This window comes from Saccopteryx bilineata, chromosome 1 (genome assembly GCF_036850765.1).
Source record: "Saccopteryx bilineata isolate mSacBil1 chromosome 1, mSacBil1_pri_phased_curated, whole genome shotgun sequence".
NCBI lineage: Eukaryota > Metazoa > Chordata > Mammalia > Chiroptera > Emballonuridae > Saccopteryx > Saccopteryx bilineata.
In genome coordinates this window covers 156,785,918-156,812,766 of record NC_089490.1, presented here as the reverse complement: position 1 = coordinate 156,812,766, position 26,849 = coordinate 156,785,918, and the positions used below count along the sequence as shown (strand labels likewise).

Genomic DNA, 26,849 nt, shown 5'->3' with positions numbered 1-26,849 from the left:
GTTCATACATTTACTCCCCCGGCAGCTACTTTAGCCTATAAACTACTAGCAATGGCACAGAGCTAAGTAGATTCCACACATTTTTTGCGTGAAAAATGCTTCTCTCAGGATCCCTGGCAGTGAACTAAAACCCCATTTAAACCTAGGCTCTGAGGTAGGAGATGATCCAGGGCAATGGCACCCAAATCCCCAGAGATGCCAGCTTTACAGTCACTCCAAGGCTCCCTCAGAATTGGAAAGGCAGTGCTAGGGCTCAGCAGGGTGACTGCCATGGTCCCCTGGTGGGAGGGACAGAACACAGGACAACAGTAGAGGCCCTGACAGTCCCAGTGGGCAGAGCTTTGGCCAGCCCGACCAGCCACAGATCCTTGGACAGGTCCCTTCTAGCTGGCCTCTGTCTGCTCATCTGTAGTATGCTCATCACACAGGGTGTGTGCCTATTGGACCTGGCATGCTAGGCAAGGCCTCACTACCTGCTTCAAAGAAGATTCTCCGAGTATCCAACTCCACAGGTGGGGAAACCAAGGCTAGAGAGAGGAGAACCTACAAACAGGCCCCAGTGGGTGGAACTTGAACACAAGCTTGCTGAATCCTGAATCTCGTGGTCAGGGAAAGCAGGTTCTGATTGCCTGAGTACCAGGATGCCCAAGTCTACTTCCTGGTGAAGAGCTGGCCAGCTCCCACTGACCTGCGAGGTCCAGGGCATATCCACCTGTACCCTCTGTTCCAGGTGAATTGTCTTGAAAGTGCTGCCACCAAGTGTTCTGACCATGCTCCAGGGACCCTTCATGGGTGTGGGGGAAAGGGCCATGCTTCAAGGACACTCACCTCCAAGCCCCGGTCCCAGGAATGTTGACGAAGAGAGGCTGCCATGGGATTCACTGAAGTGAGAGCCTTCGCCATAGGCCTGCAGAGAGACAAGTGGGGATGAGGGGCTCTAGGGCACTGTGTTTTACAGCTGGAGAAACAGGCTCAGGAGGCGGGCATGCTTATAAGCACACAAGCCATGACTTTAAGCCCAAAATCCTTGAAGACCTGGTTGGTGCCCAACTTCCTCCTCTGAGCCTTAGTTTCCTCATATGCATCCACTCCTTTGAAAAAGGGAAACCCAGGGTCTCAGGACTGGCAGTAGCTCCTTACCCGGCTGGGGTCGAAGGAGGAGCTGTTCTGGTCGCCTGTGCCCCAGGAGCCCGAGCTGGGCCGGTCCTCTAGACCTGCAGGACAGGAGAGAGAAAATCACCATTATCCCTGCTCAGCTCTAAAGTCAGCTCTGACTCTTCCTCATCCCTTCATGGGGAAGCCCTCACTTGACTCAGCATGCTGTCTGGACCCATCTAATCCAGACTGGCCCTAGAGCCTATCCAGCCTCACCAAACTCTAACTCTGCCCATACTGACACTACTGTCAGTGGTAAGTGCCCCAGACACCCTGACACCTAGCATGCTTTCAGGTCTGCAGCTCAAAATAATTCTACTAGTTATCACTGCTGGTAAACTGCTATCCATTCATCAAAACCCTATCCATTATGCTTACCCTAGGCAGAGCCCTAACTCACACTGAACATCCTTCCTCCAGTCCTGGGCTCCTCTCTTGGGCCCAGCCCTGACTATATGGGCTGGGACATCGATCTATGTAAACCTTCGTCTCTCTTGACTCTGCAAGAAAGGCTCATGAGAGCATAAGCAAATGGGTCATGAGAAATCAGTTCATATCTTGGAAAAGTGCAAATCTCCTTTTGCCCATTCCTGCCAATTTAGGAGTTGAGCCACCCCTTCGCTGAAATAATAGCAAGCACCTGCCACTGTCTACCCACCAAGCACAGGCTGGCAGGCCCTCCGAGGTGGAACTCAATTCCCATTAGGGATAAACCAAGGCTCCTACCACCAGCCTACAAGGCTAGGAGGCCAGAGGCCCAAGGTATAGCCTGGGTAGCTAGCACGGGAAGAGGACCTTGGTGTCAAGGGGCAGAGCAGGGTGAGGCCCTTATCTCCCCACTCTTCCAGGCAACAGGTACCCGCCCAGGACTCAGAATCTTCCCCATGGGGCAGGAAGCATGGGCTTCCTGCATCTTTCATGGGCCAGGGCTCCCACCCAACCTATCAGGGACCACAGAGCACATGGCTTGGACATGCAGAAGGAGAGCAGTCCCAGACTCCTCCTGTTCTGTGCCTCAGTTTCCCTCCTTTGTAAGTGGGGTTATGAATAGGCCCACTTGGCAGAACTAGGGGGTAATATGGGAGGAGAGGGTCACCTGTACCAACATAACCCCACTCCCACCCCACATGCCAGAGTTCCCTAGCACCCCAATCCCAAATCCTATACCCCACCTCCTGCTCATCTGTACCAAATCTTTCTTTAAATTATATCTTTCTATTTTGGTGGCATTGTGTTAATCATTTCCCCTACAGAATTGGTGTTTAACTGCTGTCTAGTTTGCATGATTATGCAATATTAAATCTCTCATCCTGATGAATATTCATAAATCTTAGATTTTGTTTTCTAATAAAAAATTTCCAATGTGATTATGAGGGGGAAGGGCCTGGGGGACTGCCTCAGTTGGTGGGAGACCCAACAAGCAGCTCCTGTGGTCTCCAGGAATCCATTCTATGGTCTGCCACCAGGTTTGGAGCATCTGTACCAAAAGGTTCTGGACACCTACTCTGGCTCTAGGAAAGGACAACAGGCAATGAGGCAGGGGTGACCTTGGATAAACAGCCAGTATCACAAGAGCTTCAGTTTCCCTCTACATGCATTTGCCTGTTGTCCCCTCCTTCCTGAAGGCCTAGCAATGGTGAAGGGCACTCCTGCGGCCCAGGGACATCCCTCCAACATAGCCTCATAAATGTGTGGCAGAGGCAACAAGGTGCTACTCTGCCCTTTCTGGAAAAAGTCCCTCTCCCACCCCCATATCCTCTTCTAGGAATGACAAAAATAGGGACAGCTCATCCTTCCCCTATTACTTCTATTAATAGTTATTAAACCCCAATAATTAATTATGCATTTTAATAACCCATCCTTTGTTTGTATACTAATTAAAACATACAAATAAAATAAAACATTACTATTGGAGTATAATATTTTTTTAATTCATTTATTTTTTACAGTGACAGAGAGAGACAGATAGGGACAGACAGGAATGGAGAGAGATGAGAAGCATCGATCATCAGTTTTTCGTTGCAACACCTTAGTTGTTCATTTATTGCTCTCTCATATGTGCCTTGACTGTGGGCCTTCAGCAGACCGAGTAACCCCTTGCTTGAGGTGAGCCTTGCTCAAACCAGATGAGCCCGCGCTTAAGCTGGCGACCTTGGGTCTCGAACCTGGGTCTGCTGCATCCCAGTCCAACGCTCTATCCACTGCGCCACCGCCTGGTCAGGCTGGAGTATAATATGTTTATGATTTCTCTCTCTCTCTTTCTTTCTTTTCTTTCTTTCTTTCTCTTTCTTTTTCTTTCTCTCTCTCTTTCTCTCTCTCTCTTTCTCTTTCTTTCTTTCTCTCTCTCTCTCTCTTTCTTTCTTTCTTTTTTTTAGGTGAGAGGAGGGAGATAGTGAGGCAGACTCCCCAGATGCTCCCTGACCAGGATCTAACCAGCAATCTCACCTAGGGCCAAAGCTCTAGTACTAAGCTATTTTTAGCGCCTGAAGCTGGTACGCTCTAACAGAGCTATCATCAGGGCTCACTGGCTGCAGGAGGGGAAGAGAAAGAAAAGGGGTGTGTAGGGGGCAAGCAGATGGTCATTTCTCCTTTGTGCCTGACCAGGAATCAAACCTAGGTCGACACTATCCACTGAGACACCAGCTAGGGCCTGATTTTTCTCTTTTTTTAAGAAAATGCTAGAGATGACAAGTTGGTGGGAGGCACCCAGGAAAAATCCTCTATTCACTCAGATTCAGTCCAGCTGCCTCAGGTAGAAAAAGACATAAATGGAACAGAGGGCATGTGGGTCCCAAGAGTGCTGCTCACTACCAGAGCTTCAGTTCCATCATGAGTCAGCTGGGAGTGACAAAGCTGCCCATCCATCTAGGTTGCTTCAGGAATGACAAGGACTGCTGTAGAGTGGGTGGCATAGTTGGTGTCCTGGTAGAGTCACCTCCCCATCATGTGACTGGTGGCTGGCTCTTGCCTGATGAACTGCGGGAATGACCTCTGAAAGATACTCAGCGAACACTGGCTGGGACCAAGTGGCTCATATCCTGTGCTGGATTCCCCTGGGGTAGAGTCAGCAAACCATGGCCCTTAGACCAAGTCTGGCCTTCAAGTTTTATTGGAATGGCCACACCTACTTGACCCCTTCTGTCTATGGCAGCTTTTGCTACAAAGACAGAGTAGATTAGTTGTGATAGAGACTGGCCTCCACACATGCACTGCTTGGCCCTTTATGGAGATGATCAACTAGTCCTGGTGAGTGATAAGATTCCAGGAACCAGTTCCTTTGTATAAAGAAGCCCAACCATCAGAATTCAGTGCCAGAAGTAGGGCTACTGTGTGGGACAGACAAAACCCAGGTGGTCACAGGGCCCTGGACATGCCCTTATACACTATCCCCACCCCCAACCCCCTACAGGTATAACCAGGTAGCCATCAGCCCGACCTGGAGTCTTCATCCTGCAGCCTAGCTTTGTAAGTGCTCCCTCATCTGGGAGCTACCCTCCTACCTTCCTCACTCTGGTTTCTGACCCACTGGCTGGGACCAGCTGTACCCCTGCAGTACCGTTCCAGGTTCCCTGACCACACTCTACCCCAACAGTTCAATGAAGTTTTCAGAAGCAAAACTTGGCTCTCTCCCTCCCTGTAATTCCTGCTATGACTCCCTAATGCCCTCAGCGCAGAGACCCGGCTCCTCCCTGATCTCCCCCACAACACAGGAGCAGACCTCTTCCCCGGCCCAGTTCTGCCCTGTTTGTTAGTTTTTTTTTCTCCCATTTTTCCGAAGCTAGAAACGGAGAGGCAGTCAGACTCTCGCATGCGCCCGACCGGGATCCACCTGGCATGCCCACCAGAGGGTGATGCTCTGCCCCTCTGGGGCAGCTCTCTAGATGCATCCAGAGCCATTCTAGCGCCTGAGGCAGGGGCCACAGAGCCATCCTCAGCTCCCGGGCCATCTTTGCTCAATGGAGCCTTGGCTGCGGGAGGGGAAGAGAGAGACAGAGAGGAAGGAGAGGGGGAGGGGTGGAGAAGCAGATAGATGCTTATCCTGTGTGCCCTGGCCGGGAATTGAACCCGGGACTCCTGCACGTCAGGCCGACGCTCTACCACTGAGCAAACCGGCCAGGGCTCTGCCCTGGTTCTTAATCCCCCTTCAGGGAAATCACCCTGCAAGTCTCCTCCCAGCCCAGGGCCCTCTCTGTGACCCTAGAGTTTCCTGCACAGGACTGCCCCCACAAATAGCCTCCACATTTGTTTTCCATGTCTTTGTTGTATTCACAAATAACTTAACTTGATCCAACAGGACTTTCACCATGATAACAATGTCTGTTCCGATCAGTAACCACACAGCTGCTAAACAACTTCCAACTCTGGGATTTTAATTAACATAAATTTAGATTGCCCTATGTAGCTAGTGGCTGCTGTATTGGACAGCACGGCCCCAAAAGACAAAGGCTAAAATAATAAAAAATAAAAATAACCACCATGGACCATGATCACAACTGAGAAAAATTAACAACAATGCCTTAAGAACAACTTATTCAGCTGGCACTCAAGTAATTCTTTTCTTCTTGGGTTTGTATCAGGTGGTAGATGTGACCCCGAGCCCATCTGCTCTCCCTCAGGTGTTTTCCTAAAATTAATATTCCCAAGAAACCTGACAGTGGCCATTTGATTACCCTGCCTGGGTCTGACCCCATGGTGCCTGGGGTCTCACAGGAGTAGTAGGGAGTAAGAGGGAGGGTGGTGGTGAAAGGAACATGGATTTAATTCAGAGACTGCCTTAAAAATAAATAAGTAAATAAATAATAAATTTGGAGGCAGCCCTTCCTCTCGGGTGGGATCTCACCACTAGTGTGTGTATGTGGGGGGGCTGATTATTTCACATACTCGCAGGAAGCTGCAGAGAAAATGCAGCTCAAAATCCAAATTCACTCATTGTTCACATTTTGCCCCTTTTATCACCTATTTATAATGTTGCATGTACCCCTGAAATGGGGGCAGAAAGGCAGGGCCCTGTGCTACCCAACCCAGACAAGAAGGGGTCCCTTCACCCAACCTTTCCTGAACTCCCAGAAAAGCTGCTCCCAACCCTGGGGCTTCTCTAGTACACAGAACTGGCTCTCAGCTGAGGGGGTCCCACATATAGGTAGGGACCCCAAATTTTAGAAGCTAGCCCAACTGCCTCCCTGCAAATTTCAGATCTGTGACTAAAGTGGTAACAGAAAGATTCCCTCCTGCTCCAGTCTCAAGAGAAATCCACAAGATATCCAAGGGTGGGGATAGGACAACCTGTACCTCTACCCCCAAATATGAGCTCAGAGGCCAACCTGTGCTCTTCCTGCAAGAAATATACACAAGAGGAAAAGAAACATGGAATACAAAACATGGGCCAAGCTCATAGGTTCAGGATTTATTCCAGAAACAGAAGCATATAGATAGCAACCTCCATATACCTGCAAAGAAATTACAGAGCATATGGTTCTTTGGAAGAAACATGAGATTTCAGAGAGAGAGAGAGGGAGGGAGGGAGGGAGGGAGGGAGGGAAGGAGGGAGGGAGAGAGAGAAAGAGAAAGAGAAAGAGAAAGAGAGAGGGAAAGCAGGAAAATCTAAGAAAAGAAGTTCCTGTGCCTGACTGGTAATGATGCAGTGAATAGAGCAGGGGTCCCCAAACTACGGCCGGCATGCGGCCCCCTGAGGCCATTTATCCGGCCCCCGCCGCACTTCCGGAAGGGGCACCTCTTTCATTGGTGGTCAGTGAGAGGAGCATAGTTCCCATTGAAATCCTGGTCAGTTTGTTGATTTAAATTTACTTGTTCTTCATTTTAAATATTGTATTTGTTCCCGTTTTGTTTTTTTTACTTTAAAATAAGATATGTGCAGTGTGCATAGGGATTTGTTCATAGTTTTTTTTTTATAGTCCGGCCCTCCAACGGTCTGAGGGACAGTGAACTGGACCCCCGTGTAAAATGTTTGGGGACCCCTGGAATAGAGCATTGACCCAGAATGCTGAGGTTCCTGGTTCAAACCTCAAGGTCACCAGCTTGAGCGCAAGGTCATTGGCTTGAGTGTGGGATCATAAACATGATCTCAAGGTCGCTGGCTTGAACAAGGGGTCACAGGCTCCACTTGAACCCCCCACCCCCATCAAGGCATGTATGAGAAGCAATCAATGAGCAACTAAAAGTGAAACAATTATGAGTTGATGCATCTCATCTCTCTCCTTCTCTCCTTTCCTTTATTATTATTTTTTTAGTAAGAGAGAGGGAGGGACAGAGAGATGGACAGGATGGTAAGGAGAGAGATGAGAAGCACCAGTTCTTCATCGTGGCATCTTAGTTTTTCATTGACTGCTTTCTCATACGTGCTTTGACCAGGGGGCTAGAACAAAGCAAGTAACCCCTTGCTCAAGCCAGCGACCTTTGGGCTCAAGCTAGCAACCATGGCGTCATATCTATGATCCCATGCTCAAGCTGGCAACCCCATGCTCAAGCCGGCAACCTTGGGATTTTGAACCTGGGTCATCAACATCCCAGTTCAACACTCCATCCACTGTGCCACTGCCTGATCAGGCTCCTCCTTCCCGTCTTTAAATTCAGATTTATAAAACAGTATCGGAGGAAGTGAGCACAGAATGAATAGTGCAGAAAAGGTGATCACAGAAGAGAAGGGAAAGTTCTGGAAATGACTCAAACACGCAGGAAATGGAAGGGATTCTGATACGATGAACATGAAGATCTAAACAAGAGCCAACATTAGACTTGACACCAGAGAGCTGGCATCCCCCAAGAGAAAAGAAAATACAACTCATACTAGAATGGAAGACATAGCTGACCTTCATTTCTGAGCCAGAGACCACAAGGACTCAAGGGCAAACCCCCAAAATGAATGGAAAAGTGCAGAGAATTAAGATAAACACATATATATTCATTAAATGTCACGGACAAATGATGGCATACAAACTGCACAGGCGGAGGTGACATTTCACATAGTTTATCCTACTGGTTCCTTGCAATGGCTGCTAATATCCCCATTTGACAGATGAGAAACTGAGGTACAAAGAAACTTAGTAGTTCATTTAGTCTCATAATAAGTAGCAGAATTTGCTTAAGGTCTCATTAAGTAGCAGAGTCAATACAAAGATACATTTTCCTGAGCAGGACACAAATATATATAACAAGCCAGTGAAAAGAAACATTGTTTAAAAAGGTGGCAGTTTGTATATTATGGGACTGAATATTAAGGGAGAAGAGAAGCAAAGGCTCATTCTACTTTCCCCCAAGAGGCATAGGTGACTTTGCTTCTGCTGTTCAAGAGCCAGAAATGGGAAGTTTCATCACGTTCGTTCTGTAAAGCCATGAAAATATCTACCAATGAGCTGTGAACAAGCATAGACCATTCAAAACCAATTCCAAAAAACACAGCCACTACAGGAGAGGGTATAAAGCATATGCAACTACAGGAGAGGGTATAAAGACAGGAAAATTAAATGTGAAAGTATGGAGAATTGGCTGAAGATGTAAACCTCACAATTTCTTGTAAACTAAAGCCACAGCACCTACAGAAGACATTTTGGAACAAGCAAATCTGAAAGACTACAGAGAATCAGCTGCACAAAGACCAAGACATGAAACCAAAAGGTGGGGTTGTAATGTTCATCTAAAAGTCCGTCTTCAAAAGGCAAGTGCTTGCCGGAGTAGAGATGGTGGCTTCTCACTGGTGATGGGCAGGACCGACAATAAAGCCCCACTGACTCGAGTTTCATGTGCCAATAACACAATGTGCAAATAAATAAATAGGAGCCCAGGGAACAAATACCCAGAGATCAACAAACACAGGAGGGGAGATGAGCGGCTCTCTTGATGTCAAACCCTAAATGTGGTCAGGTTGGAACAAAGACCTCATGATTCCATGTCTAACTGTCCCTTAAGTGCTCGTGAAGAATGACGAAGCGGCTCCATTTCAGTGAGAGTAGGAATGCTCTGTACCATCTGGACAGGTACAACAGCCCATGCTGAATCTATTTCTGCATTAGTGACATAGGATAGAAATTTGCCAATACAGGAAAAGAAATACCATTTCCAACTAGAAAATCAGAAATCTCCAAAATAACCATCAAAGACAAAAAGAGAAAAAAATTAAATTATCAAGTATCTAAAGTATAAGGAAAAGAATAATTATTGAAACCAATGAGAGCCCTAGCTGGCTAGCTCAGAGCATCATCCCAAAACACAACATTTGCAGGCTTGATCCCTGGCTTGGCACACATGGGGAACAACCAGTGACTGCACAATGAAGTAGAACAACAAATGAATGTGTCCCTCTCTTGCTTTCCCTTCCTCTATCTTTCTAAACTAAAAAATAAATAAATAATAAAAAAGAAACCAATGGGATACGACTAAAGTGGTCCTCAGAGGGAAACGTATAATCCCAACTCTGATAACTAAACGAGAGAACAAATGTGGCCTCTGACTTAAAAATCAATGAAATAAAACCTTTAAAAACAGGAGGAAGATAAAGATGGGAGACGGAAGAGAAAAGAGGTTGGTTGACAAATATTGATTCAACAATGAAGCAGAATGGAAGATCAAAAATAGCCTGACCAGGTGGTGGTGCAGTGGATAGAGCATAGGACTGGGATGTGGAGGACCCAGGTTCGAAACAGGTAGTTCACTGGCTCGAGTGTGGACTCATCCGCTTGAGTAGAGGCTCACCAGCTTGAGCGAGGGTTCGCTAGCTGAAGCGTGGGATCACAAACATGACCCCATGATCACTGGCTTGAGCCCAAAGGTTGCTGGCTTGAAGCCCAAGGTCGCCGGCTTGAGCAAGGGGTCACTCACTCTGCTGTAGCTCCCTGGTCAAGGCAGATATGAGAAAGCAATCACTGAACAACTAAGGAGCTGCAACAAAGAATTGATGCTTCCCATCTCTCTCCCTTCCTGTCTATCCTGCTTCTATCTGTCCCTATCTGACTCTGTCAAAAAACCCCACAAAAAAAGATCAATAACAGATAAAAGCCCTGACCAGGTGGTAGTGCAGTGGATAGAGCATCAAACTGGGATGTGAAGGTTGCTGGCTTGAGCACAAGATCATAGACATGACCCCATGGTCACTGGCTTGAGCCTAAAGGTCGCTGGCTTGAGACCAATGTCGCTTGCTTGAGCAAGGGGTCACTTGCTCTGCTGTAGCCCCCCCACCCTGTCAAGGCACATATGAGAAAACAATCAATGAACAACAAAGGTGCCGCAATGAAGAATTGATGCTTCTCATCTCTCTCCCTTCCTGTCTGTCCCTCTCTCTGACTTTCTGTCAAAAAACAAACAAGATAAAAGAGGGAGAAAAATCAAGGACAAAAGAACAGAAAAAACATAGATATAGGACAGGTACAGATGGTAACTTCTTGACAATTCAGGGCAGGTGACTTTATGTTTAATGAAAGAATGCAACATTAGCCATTTTTCTTTTCTTTCCTTTATTGATTTTAGTGAGAGAGGAAGGGAGAGGGGGAGGGGTGGGGGAGAGGGAGATGGGAGAGGCGGAGAGGGAGAGAGAGACAGAAACATAGAGCTGTTCTTGCATGTGCCCTGACAGGGGATCAAATCAGCAAACTTAGTGCTTTGGAACGATGCTCAAACAACTGAACTATCTGGCAAGAGCAATGTTAGCCATTTTTAAATGTGCCTTAAACAAATGATTTTTGCCTAAGAAAATGGTAAAATGGACAAGAAGCATGATAAAAATCCCAACAGGCCAAATGTATGCATGGGGGACAAACAGGGTAGGGCTGGTTTCCCACACATGGAGGGACTAAGTACCACTCACATGGAGGGACTAAGTACCACTCTTGGAGACTATTCCTGAGAATCTGGCTTAGAAATACAGAAATGCCTAAAGCTGCAGCCCAACACAACTTCGGAACACAGGCAAAATGCAAAACGGATCTAGCCAACAAAAAGAACGCAGACCATGCACAAAATTCAAGGAGTATCCAGGGTGACAACAACCATTAGCAGTAAATATCACAACCTGGTGAAGGAAGAAAACCAGAGAATGTTCTGAAACATTCCTGTGGATGGTCATATAGGACCAGAAGAAAACACCCTTAACATGATAAACACAGAAAGATCAATCTTGAATTGACAGTGTCTCTGTTGGTACTGCTAACAACAAGCAAACAGTATGTGTTGTACGGTTCTAGAAACACCAGCCAATGCAAAAAAGGACATGGCATCTGAGCTTGGACGAAGGAAGCTAGGTATCTGAGGATGGGTGACCTGGAAAACAGAACCAAGGGGAAAATGCAAATAATTATGGGATGGCAGGAGGTGACCAGGTGGAAAACATGATGAAAAAGATTCCAAACCACAGTACAGAAATTTCTGGAATACCTAGAAATAACATGACCAAATTTTTAAAAATCTATAAAATGACGGCTTTATACTTCAATCTTAAAAGCTTATTTTAAAAACTAAGATAAACTAAGGAACAAAAAAGAAAACTTAAATGGAAAAGATACCAGGCTTCCCCACACAGATGTTTTGAGGCAGGGGAGTGAGAGAAAGAGAAGTATCTATTCTTTATTCCACTTAGTAGTTCCATTTAGCTGTGCTTGTGCACTCATTGGTTGCTTTTCATATGTGTCCTAACTGGGGATTAAACCCGCCACCTCAGCAGGCCAGGATGCAAACCACTGAACCACCTGGCCAGGGCAATACCGGGTTCTTACACTAAAAAGACAAACTGTTCTTCCCAAACTTATCTATATATTTAACATATCAAAATCCCAACAGGTTGATTTTGGGGGGCCAGGGGAGGGGGAAAACAAGACATTACATAATTATTCTAAAGATCATGGAAAAGAATCAGCATCTCTAAAATTAGGGGAGAAAAATACCTGAAAAAGAACAAATGAGATAGTACAAGCACACCATAAAGCTACAGTAATAGCACTGGGTAATACTGAGGTACTTACAGAGAGAAAGGTAAAAAGATGAGAAAAACGATTCATGGGTAATTGAAAATTAGCAATTTTTTTTTTCAAATTTATTGATTTTACAAAGACAGAGAGAGGAAGGGGTGGAGGTAGGGGGTGTAGGAGGGGGAGGCGGGAGGGCACCAGGTGTTGTTGTACTTGGTTGTGCATTTATTGCTTCCTATATATGCCCTGACCAGGGATTGAACCCTCATTCTTGGTGTTTCAGGATGCTCTAACTGAGCTAACCAGCCAGGGCGCAGAAGGAAATTCTTTAAGGAATATCAAATCACAAAGGTTTCCTTGAATTTATCCTGTTGTAGAAACTTCTAACTTAAATGTTTAATCAATTTCTTTTTACTCTAATGAGAATACCAAATGCTATGATTCTTTGGCTGCACTTCATATTTTCAATGTTTCCATTCTGCTGATTTCTGTCTATCCTGTCTTGGCTGTTTTAATTTCCCCCTTATTCCAAAAGGTGAGTAAAAAGGAATTTTGATCTCTTCAAGTGGTCAGGCTAATTTCTTTCTACTTTTTAATGTTTTACTTCTAAATTTCTGGTATTGTTCTCAAAAAAACATAGTTTAAACTTTGGTCTTTTTTTTTAACGTCAGAGGTTTTCATTGTGCCCAGTATGTAGTTGATATGTATAAAAGGGGCACAGACCCTAATTACAGGGTATGGCCTTTAAAGGATGAGTCCTTCTAACTGAAAGTGCCCTCAAAACTGCTTGGAAGCTCCTTCAGGCCCCACCACAGCCTTTTCATTAGTGGCTCTGGGTCCAGGGCACAGGAGTTTGTGTTTTGAGCAGCCCAATGTGTACACACTTGGCCAGGGACAACTACATTAGCTCAGCCCTGATCATTGTTAAGGTTCCTCTCCTCCACTTATTTTTCAAGTTTCTGCTCTGCTAAGGACTGCAAAAGCAAGCTTTCCTGCCCTCCAGAATCTTTCTTGTATATTCCTCAACCAGATGTAATGAGCAGCAGGCACACTCATGACTGTCACATCTGCATTATAAAATGGACTGTCATCCAGTACTTAAGGATTTTTTAGAAATGGCATCATGTGCCCTGGCCAGTTGGCTCAGTGGTAGAGGGTCGGCCCGGCGTGTGGAGATCCTGGGTTCAATTCCTGGTCAGGGCACACAGGAGAAGTGCCCATCTGCTTCTCCACCCTTCCCCCTCTCCTTTCTCTCTATCTCTCTCTTACACTCCCGTAGCCAAGGCTCCACTGGAGCAAAGTTGGCCTAGGCACTGATGATGGCTCCATGACCTCCACCTCAGGCGCTAGAATGGCTCTGGTTGCAACAGAGCAATGCCTCAGATGGGCAGAGCATCGCCCCCTAGTGGGCATGCCGGGTGGATCCCAGTCAAGCACATATGGAAGTCTTGTCTGTCTCTTTGAAAAAAAAAAAAATTGGCACCATGTCTAGAATACATCATAAATGAAAAACTTGATACCATAAAAATTAAACCAGTAAGCCACCAAGACAAATCGAGTGGTTAGCTGGTATGGTTACTTAAACTTGAGTTTTAACTTCTCCGTTAAGTAAAATAAGGATGATAAACGCACCTATTTCACTGCACTGTGGAAATGGAAGACTCATAATTAATGACTCAGTTTGGGTACCTGTTATACAGTGCTCAAGAAGTGGACATAAATCATCATTGGTAAGTGTTATGATTCCTCATGTTAAAAAGTTTATCAGGCAGCAAAAAAGAAACCAATCATTGAAACAGCCAACAGTGGGCTGGATCTACAGGAAATTACACTGAGTGGACAAAACCAATCTCGGAAGGTGACAAGCCATGTAATTCTGTGTATACATGTATAACATTCTCAACAGGACAAAATGTGGAGACAGAAAACAGTAAACTGGTGGTTGCCAGGTGTAAGTGACTATAAAGGGGCAGCAGGGGAGAGATAGTGTAGTGATGGAACAGCTCTATGTATCGATTGTGGTGGTGGTTTAATGGCCTACACATGGCACAAACTGCACAGAACTATACACATGCATGCACTGTGAGACCTGAATAAACTGTGCACTGTACCAAGGTCATCTTTCCATTTCCATTTATACTACAGACATTACAATGTCCTGTGATCCTATACTGATTTCAAAATAAAAAGTTAGCTAAAAGTAAAAAGTTGACCAACTGCCTCCCACCAAAAAAAAAGAGGGAAAAGAATAAAAAGGGGGCTCAGAACAGTAAATGGGAAATTCATCAAAAAGAACTTAGGCCCTGGCCAAGTGGCTCAACTGGTTAGAGTATCAATCATTTCAACACTCCAAGGTTGCAGTTTTGATCCCTGGTCAGAACACATACAAGAATCAACCAATGGCCCTGGCCGGATGGCTCAGTGGTAGAGCGTCGGCCTGGCGTGCAGGAGTCCCGGGTTCGATTCCCAGCCAGGGCACAAGGAGAAGCGCCCATCTGCTTCTCCACCCCTCCCCCTCTCCTTCCTCTCTGTCTCTCTCTCCTCCAGCAGCCAAGGCTCCATTGGAGCAAGGTTGGCCTGGGCGCTGGGGATGGCTCTATGGCCTCTGCCTCAGGCGCTAGAATGGCTCTGGTTGCAACAGAAGCGACGCCCCGGATGGGCAGAGCATCGCCCCCTGGTGGGCATGCCATGTGGATCCCAGTCGGGCACATGTGGGAGCCTGTCTGACTGCCTCCCTGTTTCCAACTTCAGAAAAATACAAAAAAAAAAAAAAAAAAAAGAATCAACCAATGAGTGCATAAGTGGAACAAACAGATATTTCTGTGTCTCTTCCCATTCCTTCTCAAAAGTTAAAAAAAACAAACAAAAAACAAAAACAAAACTTGTATGGCCCATCAGCTTTTGAAAAGGGAATCACCCATTATTAATCAAATAAGTGTCCACTGAAATGACATGTTTCTTTTCGCATATTAAATGGGAAAGATTTTAAAGATCCAGTGCTGATTAAGGGGTAAGGACATTTCATGGTGAATACATGTCCATAGCCAGCCTAGTGACTTTCCCCAGGATAATAATACACACTGTGCAGGGTCCTTACAAAGACAAAACGTGGGGGCCACCTCTCCTGTTAGATTTTTCACCCAAGCATGTGTTAGGTTTACACAAACCAAAAGAATTGTGGAGAAATTAAAAATAGAAATGCTGCCTGACCTGTGGTGGCGCAGTGGATAAAGTATCAACCTGGAAATGCTGAGGTCGCCGGTTCAAAACCCTGGGCTTGCCTGGTCAAGGCACATATGGGAGTTGATGCTTTCTGCTCCTCCCCCCTTCTCTCTCTCTCTCTCTCTCTCCCCTCTCTATAATGAATAAATAAAATCTTTATAAAAAAAAAAATAGAAATGCTTCTTCTGGTCTGACAATGAGCATTTTCTGCTAACTCCTGTAGCCTCAAACCCTGTAGTGTTTGGCAGAGGATGTGCTATCACTTAAGAGATCTGTGCCTCAGGATTTCAGGATTTCCCAAAAGGCAAAGACTGAAAAAATTATTGTTTTAAATGTCTTCCAATCCAGAGAACTAGAAAACCTTGGCCTAGCATTGGTTGGCTGCCAATGCCCCTCTGACACCATTTTAAAAGCAGAGATGGCCCAGGAAGACATGGGCAAGACTGCCCACAGACACCAGCACACCACTCAGCTATTATTTCAATTACTTGCAGACACCTCCTACTCCAGGCCAGGCTGCTGATTTTCTAATAGGAAGTGCCCTTTGGGAATGAAGTTAAGAGAAGCAAGTCACGGTAACTTAAGAGTCATCAGAAAAATGCCAGACCAAGATATACAAGGAGGGGTGAGTGGAAGACTGAGGCTGGGGGCCCGCTAGCATTAGGAAACTTTTGTTTTTAAGCTAAGGAGGGAGGGAGGGAGTCAAGTAGGGAGGAAGAAAGACAGAAAGAGAGAGAGAGAAAGAGAGAAAGGGAGAGAGATGAGAAGCATCAACTTGTAGCTATGGCACTTTACTTGCTCACTGAATGCTTTCTCTATGTGCCTTGGGGGGGGGGGGTTCTAGCTGAGCTAGTGACCCCTTGTTTAAGCCAGTGACCTTGGGCTTCAAGCCAGCGACCTTGGCATTTCAAACCTGGGTCCTCAGCATCCCAGGCTGACGACACTCTATCTACTGTACCACTTGGTCAGGCATTTGGAAACTCTTGATAAATGGCAGTGTTCCCTTTAAGCTGACATGGCTTGTATGGAAGGAGGGTGAGCCACTTACTAATTAATGACAGGGGGAATGGATAAGGCCCTCCCTGTCCAAAGTGTCAGGACAGGGCCAGAGTTATGGCAGGGGCTGCAGAAACCATGAAAAATCAACCTGCAAATGTTCAAAGAGGTGCCACTCAGGTTGGGCTGGGCATCCAGTGGAAAGCCAGTCTAGGCATGGGCAGTCCTGGAGGAATCCCTTATCCCGGACCATGACTTTGGCTACTTAAGGCTGCTGGTCTTGTGAGTGGACATCAGATTAGGGAAGACCATGCAGGGCAGAGGCTGGGGGAGATGAAGGCGCATCTGTGCCATTGCTTCCAGGAAGCCCCCAGGGCCTGCTCCTCTGCCTATGGCAGGGAAGAGGCAGTACAGTGGTCCCCAACCTTTTTTGGGCCACGGACTGGTTTAATGTCAGAGAATATTTTCACAAACCGGCCTTTAGGGTGGGACAGATAAATGTGTCCCGTGACCGAGACAAGCATCAAGAGTGAGTCTTAGACGGATGTAACAGAGGGAATCTGGTCATTTTTAAAAAATAAAACATCATTCAGACTTAAATATAAATAAAATGGAAATCATGTAAGTTATTTATTCTTTCTCTGAGGACCGGTACCAAATGGCCCATGGACTGGTACCGGTCTGCGGCCCGGGGTTTGGGGACCATTACCCTAGATTATGGGGGCTATTTCAGGAGGGAGGGATGTGGGGATTTCCATACCTCAGAGAGGACTCTGGCTGGCCCTGCTGCCACTTCCTCAGGCAGAGAGGAAGGCCAGTGCAAGGCAATGGGGATGGTAACACAATGTTCCTCCCTTTGGGATGGCAGCATGAACACAAGCCCCTGACCCAAAAGCCCTCCTCCTCCATCCAGCCAGAGCTCACTGGATAACCCAACAGAATTCAGAAATGACTCGTAAGACTAAACCTTCTATCCTGGATGTCAGTAAGACACCAAGGTCCACAGAGAATGCCAGAGGTTCTGGAGACTGAAACAGCCAGCCTCCCTAAAGGCTCCTCCTAAATCCTCCTGACATCTGGATTGGACTCCCCTACATGCACATGGCAACTCTCTGGTCACAGCCCTCCAGAGTTTTCAAGTCTTCACTACAGCACACAAGGCCCTGCATTATCTTCCCCATCCCCTCCCTACCCTCATCTCCTCCATCTCACCCCATCATGCTCACTGCACTCCAGCCACATGAGCCTCCTTTGTTTCTCCAAAACACTACACGCTAGGGCCTGCCCCAGGGCCTTTGCACATGCTGTGTTCCCTGCCTTAAATCCCTCTGCTATGTCTCTGCTCAAACTTATCCTTGGAAACCACTTCCAACTTGCCTGCTTTTGTGGAAGCCCCCTTCCGGCTGTTCTGCTTCCTGCCCCATTACAGATTACTTCAGGCCATACTGTCCATCCTCCCACAGCCATGTCACTGGCACTCAGTGTCAGAGAGAATGACCATCTTACACAGGTTTGTCTGGATGTAACCAGTTTGACTGCTATAAGTCCCAGTAACCCCCTGAATCCTGTATACATTAAGAGCCTAATGCATACTTGAATGTATATAGCCAAGAGCTGGGCCTCTCCCAGAATTTGCAGGATGGTCAGGATTTGTCAAAAGCTGAGGTTCCATGTCCTGTCCCATCTGGGCCTCAGTTTCCCCTTTGGGGATGGAAGGAACACCCAGGATCCCACTGGGACCAAGAGGACCTCAGAAATTCAAATCCCTGCCCTACAGTCCTAAGCCAGGGACCCAGCTCCAGGTAGAGGACAAAAAGATGATGCTGTGTGGACCACCAGGCTCTCTCTGATACACTGAATGTAGTTCATGCAACGCTGACATCAGCTGGTTCTTAGGATTGCTGTCCCCAATCCTCTCTCCAGCTGCTGGACCTGGGTGCCACCCCTCAACACCTCCTTCTCCAACACACTGTCTACGAACCTGCATCCAGCCTCAGCCCCATTCCATCTTTCAGGTCTGATGCTGAACCCTGTTCCTGCTCTGCTCTAGCCCATCCTCCACATACATACTCATCTTTTTGTGCAAACTCACAGCCCCAGTGCAGCAGGGTCCTACCTGAGCCTCCAAACTGTGTGCCGGCCAGGGAGGTGGGCCGGCCTTTCCCATTGGCCACCGGCAGGGGGAACATCTGTGGGGAGGAAGAGAGAGAGGTAAGTGGGCTGGGGGGCATGTCCAGGGCATGCCTAGGGTTCCTGTCCCATCAGAGGGTCCAGGCAGGAAAAGGCAGCAAGGGGTACCCTTCACTGTATACCGCATAAGCAGAGAAAGGTTCTTCTGGAGAAGCTTTCAAACAAGGCCCTCTGACAGCACAACACACTACTGGCAATAATATCCAGTGGAAGTTAAAACCAGCTGTTTACACCAAGTTTGTGGTTTTGGGGGAAGGAATAACCTATTTAGATACATAATACAATTTATTAGCTCTTAGACATGATACAAAGTTTTCTTTACATTCCTGCTTAATAAAGTGAGACCACTTATCCCTAATAGGTAAACTGGGCCCAGCCTCTCCCATCCCACTGACCACCATGTACATTCCTGACCCCAAGTGGCAGGAACATGGGGAAGACATGAAAACTCCAAAACATGGGTGTTTTAGGCACACAGATGCCTCTGTACACTTGGAGAGAACATAAGGGTACCCTATGTGCTGGGCTCTGTGCTCAGCAGCTGCCTAGGCAGCCCTCATCACACTCTGATCTCTAATGCCTGCCCTTTAGAAGGGAAAATTGAAGTTCACAGAGATAGGAAGCTGGAGGGAACAGGAAAGGCTATATTCCCCATGGTTGATTGGATGACTCCCTGGGTGCCACCCTTTTCATCCAAACCCTCAGTGTTAAGTCACTATAGATTAAACAGCTTAGCAGTATTAATGGGAAAACTCAACATCAACAAATCCTTTGCCACAAAAAACAAAACACATCTCTACCATGCCCCATGGATCTAGGTTTTACAGATTCTATTTGGGACTCAAGTGATTAAAAGTGGCTGGAATTGGGCCCTGGCTAGGTAGCTGAATTGGTTACAATGTTGTTCTGACACGCTAAGGTCATGGGTTTGATCCCTGGTCAGGGAAAATACAAGAATCAACTGATGAATACATAAATAAACAAAATAATAAATTGGTGTTTCTCTCTCCAAATCAATAAATAAATTTTTAAAATTTTAAAGTGATCATAATCCTGGCTAGCTGCTTGTGGGGAATGGCTAACAGCTCCCCCAAACTTTTTTGAGCCAGCCAGAAGATGGGGGTACAGCTCCCACCCATGAGTGTGACTGTCATGTGGGTACAATGAGACCTGGGAGGGGCCTAAGAGGTGGGGTCCTGTACCCCATGCCCAATATTACAGGAGGGGAAACTAAGGCCACATGCTCAACTGGCCCTGGCAAGAATTAGAGCAGAGGTTCATGGGAGAGATGGCAATAGGTTCTCATTGGGTCTATGCCCCTCTTGGGTCGGGGGCATATGTATGTGTGGCTGTGCTCCCTCAACTGGGCCAGCCATTCCAGGGCCCTATTCTCCAAGATGGGCTCCTCTCCCACTGGGGAAACTGAGGCCCATGTTGGGGAAAGGGCTGGCCTGAACCTGGACCAGGCCCAACAGGACCCCATGCTTATAGGTTCACAGCCAAGTCCCTGGGGCTTGTCTTTATTTTGTCCCCTAGAGAGTGTCAGGGGCTCTGATGTGGCATTTGCCACAAGGGCAAATAATCGGTCATGTCATTTGGGAGCCACTAGGATTCATCATCAGCCCAGATAGGCTCCACACCCCTAGAACCTTGGTATTCTCTCCTGTGAAATAGACTTAGGGCTCTGACCACATGGGATGTTATGAAACTCCAAAACATGGGTGTTTTAGGCACACAGATGCCTCTGTACACATGCCCAGCTCAGAGAGGCACCCAGTCAGGTCACAGAGCAAGCGATGCCCAACGCCCTCACCAGGTAGAGGAACTATCTTGGGCCCATACAGGGGACATCACTCATAGCCAAAGTGCCCTCAACATCTTCTTTTTCTAACCCAGGAAGATCAGGACCAATTTAACTCCGGTTTCCTTTGTTTCTTTGTATTTAGTTTTGACTATTGCCTTTCACATGTTTGAGAACCAAGCCAAAGAAGTGCTGTTTCCCTTTAAGTTTCTTTGTTTCAGTCTAAAAACAAGGCATTTCAAAGAAGCAAATGAACTCAGTTTCGCTGGGGCAAGTGAGAGGGGGGTGCTATGGAGGGTGAGGAGGGATGTGAACTGAAATGGGAGGCTGCCTCTGCGCCCCATGACTTGGCCAGGCCATTCTCCTATAACAAGGAGGAAGAAAGAAAATTAAGTTCAGCCCTGGCCGGTTGGCTCAGTGGTAGAGCGTTGGCCTGGCATGCAGAAGACCCGGGTTCGACTCCCGGCCAGGGCACACAGGAGAAGTGCCCATCTGCTTCTCCATCTCCACCCCTCCCCCTCTCCTTCCTCTCTGTCTCTCTCTTCCCCTCCCGCAGCGAGGCTCCATTGGAGCAAAGATGGCCCGGGCGCTGGGGTTGGCTCCTCGGCCTCTGCCCCAGGCGCTAGAGTGGCTCTGGTCGCAACAGAGCGATGCCTCAGAGGGGCAGAGCATCGCCCCCTGGTGGGCATGCCGGGTGGATCCCGGTTGGGCGCATGTGGGAGTCTGTCTGACTGTCTCTCCTGGTTTCCAGCTTCACAAAAATACAAAAAAAAAAAAAAAAAAAAGAAAATCAAATTCCGACTTTCTCTGAGAGGAGATACCGGGCAACTTCACCCTCTCAGTTGTGAAAAGGGTTACTGGTTTTTAGCTGGGTAAGGAGAAGACTTTCAGACCCTGTGGACAGAAAGGAGGTGAACAAGTGGTTCAGGGCTCTCAGATGATGGAGGTGAAAAGGCCAGCACTAAAGCTGCACTTCCCTACCCCCAAGCAGATCTGTTCTGGCCCAGTAGTCTGTAACTTGTCAGTTTAACAACAACAACAAAAAAAACACACCCAAACCACTGAGCTGTACCCCTGGTTACTCAGCCAGGGAGGCAAAAATAAAACAGGGCTTAAAATACAGGCCTGGTTCTTCACAAGCCATGGTCCACTGTCTCAAGGGCTATGTTTTTCCGCTTGGTGGCTGGTGTTTCAGTTTGGGGACTTGTTTTTGACAGATCTCAGTGACCTGAGCCTCCTACAGTGGAGTGTTAAATTCAGACTGAAAGCAAACTATTTCAAACCAAAATGGTGCCTGGGTGGGGGGAGGGTAGACTTAGGGAACTATCCACACTGGGTTCCCGAGTTTGTGAGAAAATGCTGATAACTCGGACACCTGCCAACAGATGGCCCACTGTACAGATGAGCAAACCAAGGCCCCTGGTCCAAAGTACACTCCAGTTTCCAACACCCAAGGGAGCTGGGCTCACTGGGCCTGCCTGAGCTATGTGACCTCTATAAGTCAGCACCCTTTCTGAACTTCTACCTGCCTGGCAGGGCAATGGGCCATTCAGGGTAGATCAAAACGCCTGGAGTATAAGGATCCCCACTTTCTCTTACGGGGCCAACCTCTCTCTAACAACAACATGGCAGAAATAGTTATGGTGGCTGAGCATTGCTCACAGATTCCTACACTCCTCTTCAAGTCTCCTCCTGTCACCTGACTGTACTAGCCACTGTGTGGCTAAATAACTAGACCATGAACACCCCCCACTTTTTAAGAAATCCATGATATAGCAAATAATCTTGACCACACCCAATTTACAGATCATAAGGCCAAAACTACTTGGTGCACACAGTCAAGCAGGGGTTTCTGGGCTGAGCCTCCCCTTGAAAGCACTGAAGGCTCAGGGCAGCCCCTCCCACTCTCTGGGCCTTAGTTTCTCCACTGAGGATAGTAGACTGGATCTACTCTATGCCTGAGCAAAAATGCCTGGGTGACAAGTGCCTTTGGAAGCCAAGGGCCCAGATTATGTACACTGCCATGGGAGGGACACTTCCAACTCACACGACCCAACCTGGGGGCCCCTCCATCCAAACAACCATGAGCCTTGGCTGTTGGGGGTTTAACAGTCAGTGCTTCTTTCCCAAGAATATTGGGGATGTAGGGTATGTCAGAGATGGGCAGAGCTTAGCTTACCATACTGAAGTCCAGAAGATCACTGAGCTCCTTGTCCGTGCCCACAGGCGCCACCCTCTGTGGCTGGTTCATTCTCCAGCTACAAAAATGGGCTCAGGGGCCAAGGTGGGCAGCTCAGTCCTAGAGAATGCTCTGCATACAGTAGATAGTGGTGGTGGACACAAGGAGAAACAAGGACAGACACATATGGAAAAAAGGGGAAGAGAGAAAAAACATTTGAGTGACTACAGCCTAAGCAGTCAGGGAGTGGGGAAGATGTTTAAAAAGCCCCTCTAACCACCCTGAGTATCTAGGTCGCTCTAGACCGAGTCCCTTCCTGACCCTGGGGGTTGGGGCAGGACAGCCAGGATGGCAGAATCCCTGGAGAGACCCCTCCCCATAACCCTGGAGAGTTTGAACAATGAGGGAGAGGAGGAGTGAGCAAATATAAATTTCCCAACTCCCTTTGCAACTATCAGGGACTCAGACTGCAAATTTTAAACTAGAAGCAGAGCAGAAGCAGTCTCTTCTCCACTTGCTGGGCCAGAACCTACCCTTTTCCTGCACATCTCCCATTTCCAACAACCTGGAGGTGTTTACCCTGGTCCAGCCCCTGGGAAAGGGGAAGGGGTGGCCCAGACCTTAACCAGAGGAAACTTGCTGGAACCCCTGCCTAAGCAGCTGTCACAGCACACTGAAGCCTCGGTCACCCCCAAATTCAAAGAAGTAGAAATCCTCAAAAAGGCAAGGCCCACTTCATGACTAAACTAGGGGGGGGGGAGCCCTGCCCCGGGGTCTACCCTCAAAGCTCCCCTACACCTAATCCCCCCCCAAAAATACAACTCAGAAAAAAACAACTCTACGTTGTTTTTACTTTCACGATGTATCTGAGAATTATTTTTAAGCAACTCTGAAAACATCTCCTGCCTCCCACCCCTGGGGGAAGCGGGTTCCCAGAACAGGGTCCCCTGCATCCATGGTCCCAGGGACTCTATTCTGAACGGGGTTGAGGGATCCATCTGCCAGACCCCGCTCCCCACCAACCGACCCCTAGGAAAAAGCGCCAGGCAACGAAGCCTCACTGGCTTCCTCCCCAGTTCCCTGGGTGGGCGTGGGGGCTGCCCCGGGAACACCACGGGGGTTGCGGGGAGAGGAGGGTCAGCGGTGGATAAAACTCTGCTTTGTTTGTCAACTAGAGACGTGCTATGAAACGTCGGCCTCTACACACCCCCTCCCCCGCTAACTTTTTTTTTTAGGGAGGGCGTGTGAAACTGACTTTTTTGAGTACGAAACCGCAATTTTTTGTGGGATAGCTGAAACCGATTTTAAGAGACTGGGTTGAGGGGGCAGAAACGGGCTTTTATAGGGGAGCTAAGACTTTTGGATCTCACAAGGACTTCTGGGGACTCAGGTGTTTGGAAACACTTTGAAAAAAGTGGGGGCACAGGAGTTCTCCTACGGTGGGGAAGCCTGGGAAACAAACGGCCCACCCCCCGCAGCCGATGCCGACAGAGCGGACCGGGAAACCTTTGAAGCTGGGGCGCCACCGCCCCTCTCCTCGCAACCCCGAGCCGCCGCTGCTGTCTCTCCCCGCAGTAACGCGGAGCAGATGTTCCCTCCCCACAGCCCCCCCAGTCCCCGGCGCTCAACCTGAGCCGCAGTTCGCGCGGCCGCACCTTCCCTACTCAGACAAAAGGACTCTCCCTCCCGCGCTCCCCCTCCAAACTCGAGCGCCCCGCCGTGCCTCTCCCGGGGGAGGGAGCGCCCCAAAGCCCCGCTTCGGAGCCGGGACCCGCGCCACAAAGTTGGGCGGCCCCTTGGGCGCCCCCCACAACCCCTCTCCAGGGTCCGCAAAGTTTTCCGAAGTGGCCAGCCCGGCCGGGGAGGAGGCGCGCACACGGGCCTCGAGTGCGCCGGCCCCTCAACGTCGCCAGCCCCAACCCCCCAGCACTCAAAGTTGGAGAACAATGACTTCCAGACCGCCGCCCCACTCCCGGCACGCAAGGGGACGGGGGGGGCGCACATTCGACGTCGCCCCCGCCCCAACTTTGCGGCCCCCACAGCGTGGAAAGGCCTGAAGCAACTTTGCACAAGGACGCGGGGCCCCAAACGCCGCGCGGCCCCGGGCCCCAGTGCTATTACCTGCTCAGCGCGGCCCGGCCCGCAACGTACAGGGAACGGAGCACGTACGAACCCCCCCCCCCCCGCGGGACAAAGGGGAGCCTGCCGACCCCGAGGGTCGCGCGTGGGCGGTGCGTGGCCCAGGCCCCTCCTCCGCCTGCCCGTGCGCGGTCGGGACACTGGCGGAGGCGGCGTGCGTGGAGTACGCGGTGCCCGCCGCCGCGTCCGGTCGGCTTTCTCTGGCCCGCTACGTCCGCGGGCGCCTCCACTGCCTCATCTTCCTGCGGCGGGAGACATGTTCCGTACCCCGCCCGCGCGCCAGCCACGCCCACCCCAAGTCCCGCCCAGGGTCCGCCCCGTCTCCGGCGCCACTGCGAATCCCTCCGCCTCCCGGCGCTCTACCCACTACCACCTTCCCAGGTTCGCCCTTCCGCGCGCTCGCAGGAAGCGGCTGCGGCGTTGCTAGTCCCGGAGTCTGGGAGCGGGAGCGACCGCAGGTGTTCATTGGCAAACGGCGTGGGGTAAGACAGGGACTATCTTCCAGCGCGGAGGTTCACGTGAACTCGGAATACATAGCTTCCATGACGCAAGCGGGAAGGACCGTGAGATGGAAAGATTAGGAAGAGCAGTGGTGACCAATCGAAGGGTGTAAAAGCCTGATTGGCGTTGCCACCAGCCATTCGTGAAGAGGCCACGCCCTCTCTGCGGACTGCGAATAAAGAGGCGGGACTCTCCGAACGAGAGGCCGCGAGGACCCGCTGGGGTGGGCTTTGCAGTTTTACTCTCAGGTTTGCGTGGACGCCCGCGCGGCCTGTCGGACTTGGTTGTGTCTGCGTTCCTAGACTGCTGGGGATTGCCAGAGGGCATCCCAGGCCAAGAGCAAACAGATAAGACCCATTTCAAGGGCAGGGAAACCGAGGTCACCTGTGTTTCGGGGTCACAAAGCCCCACGTGAGATCTGCGCTTCGCGGATCGCAGTTTCCCCATTTTTACCATAGAATTTGAAACTGAGTTTGGAAGGGGCTAAGGCCAGACCAGGTTTCTTCTTAGGCCCAAAGTTCCCACTACAGCTTGAAGCTCTTCAGCTTTTGAAGATCACAGACCCTACATAATGGGAATAACTATTATTTTAAACTAAATAACACACTCTTTCATGGCTTTCTGTGTCCCAGGCCTGGGAAGAGACCACCATCACTCCAGCACAGGGTACTTTGGACACAAGGGCTTCTTCCCTCCCTGTTCTGGAACAAGCCAAGCTCATTCCTTTGTTCCTCCACCTGTATCTATTTTTTAATTTTTTTATTTTATTTTTTCTTTTACAGAGACAGAGAGAGACTCAGAGAGAGGGATAGATAGGGACGGAGAGATGAGAAGCACCAATCATTAGTTTTTCGTTGTGCGTTGCAACACCTTAGTTGTTCACTGATTGCTTTCTCATATGTGCCTTGACCGCGGGCCTTCAGCAGACCGAGTAACCCCTTGCTTGAGCCAGCGACCTTGGGCTCAAGCTGGTGAGCTTTTTGCTCAAACCAGATGAGCCCGCGCTCAAGCTGGCTACCTCGGGGTCTTGAACCTGGGTCTTCTGTACCCCAGTCCAACGCTTTACCCACTGCGCCACCGCCTGGTCAGGTTCCTCCACCTGTATCTAAAACCCCTGAGTCAACCATAATTCAGGGAACTGGGCTGAAAGTAAGAAAAGTGGGGATGGGCACTGGATAAGTCCCCAGGGAGTTACAGGGGTTCCTAATAAAGTCCCAAGCCCCTCCTAATACACCTGAAGTAGGCTGACCTTGACCTTGACACCACCTTCCTTCCCACCCAGAGAGTCCCTGACATGCCTCAGGCCTAGGATGGAGAGTGAGGGTCTTGTGACCTTGTATGACCTTGGGCAAATGCTTGCCATGCCCTGGGCCTCAATTTCCCCATCAGGAAAGTAGAAGGGTACAGTGAGGAGCACAGTTGGCACCCAAGCTCCTTCCTGCATCCGTAGGCCTCTTCCCACTAATGGACCTGGGACTCGTGAGTGTAGGTCCCACAACCCACAGCCCTTCCTTGTGGCCCAAAAGGTGTGTTCATTCAGGGTGAACCAGCTCCCCCAAAGTCATGAGTGTAAACCATAGAGTTCAGCCAGTGTTCCTGGGGTGGCTCTGTACATACCCCTGGAAGGGAGTGAACAGTCTATTCATGAACCATGCAATTACTGTGCACTAGCTATGTGCCATGCTTGGTGTTGGGCACTGGGGCACAGTGTTGTTGCCTTTGACCTGTCCAGTCCCTGCTCTCCAAGGCAAGCTGG

General features: G+C 48.9%; 1 protein-coding gene across 11 annotated transcripts in view; it reads right to left on the bottom strand.

Annotated features, from left to right (window-relative positions):
• The window catches only part of TCF3 (transcription factor 3), a 46,686-nt gene extending 21,815 nt beyond the window's left edge, over nt 1-24,871 (bottom strand). For all 11 annotated transcript variants that reach the window (XM_066277122.1, XM_066277170.1, XM_066277139.1 and 8 more), the window contains exons 1-5: nt 24,575-24,871; nt 22,454-22,585; nt 18,400-18,472; nt 1,141-1,214; nt 829-907 (exon numbers count right to left, since the gene is read on the bottom strand). In XM_066277122.1, the coding sequence (XP_066133219.1) occupies nt 829-907; nt 1,141-1,214; nt 18,400-18,472; nt 22,454-22,525 (298 nt within the window). In that variant the 5' untranslated portion in view covers nt 22,526-22,585; nt 24,575-24,871. The remainder of the gene's footprint in view (nt 1-828; nt 908-1,140; nt 1,215-18,399; nt 18,473-22,453; nt 22,586-24,574) is intronic.
• Nucleotides 24,872-26,849: the final 1,978 nt, after the last annotated feature.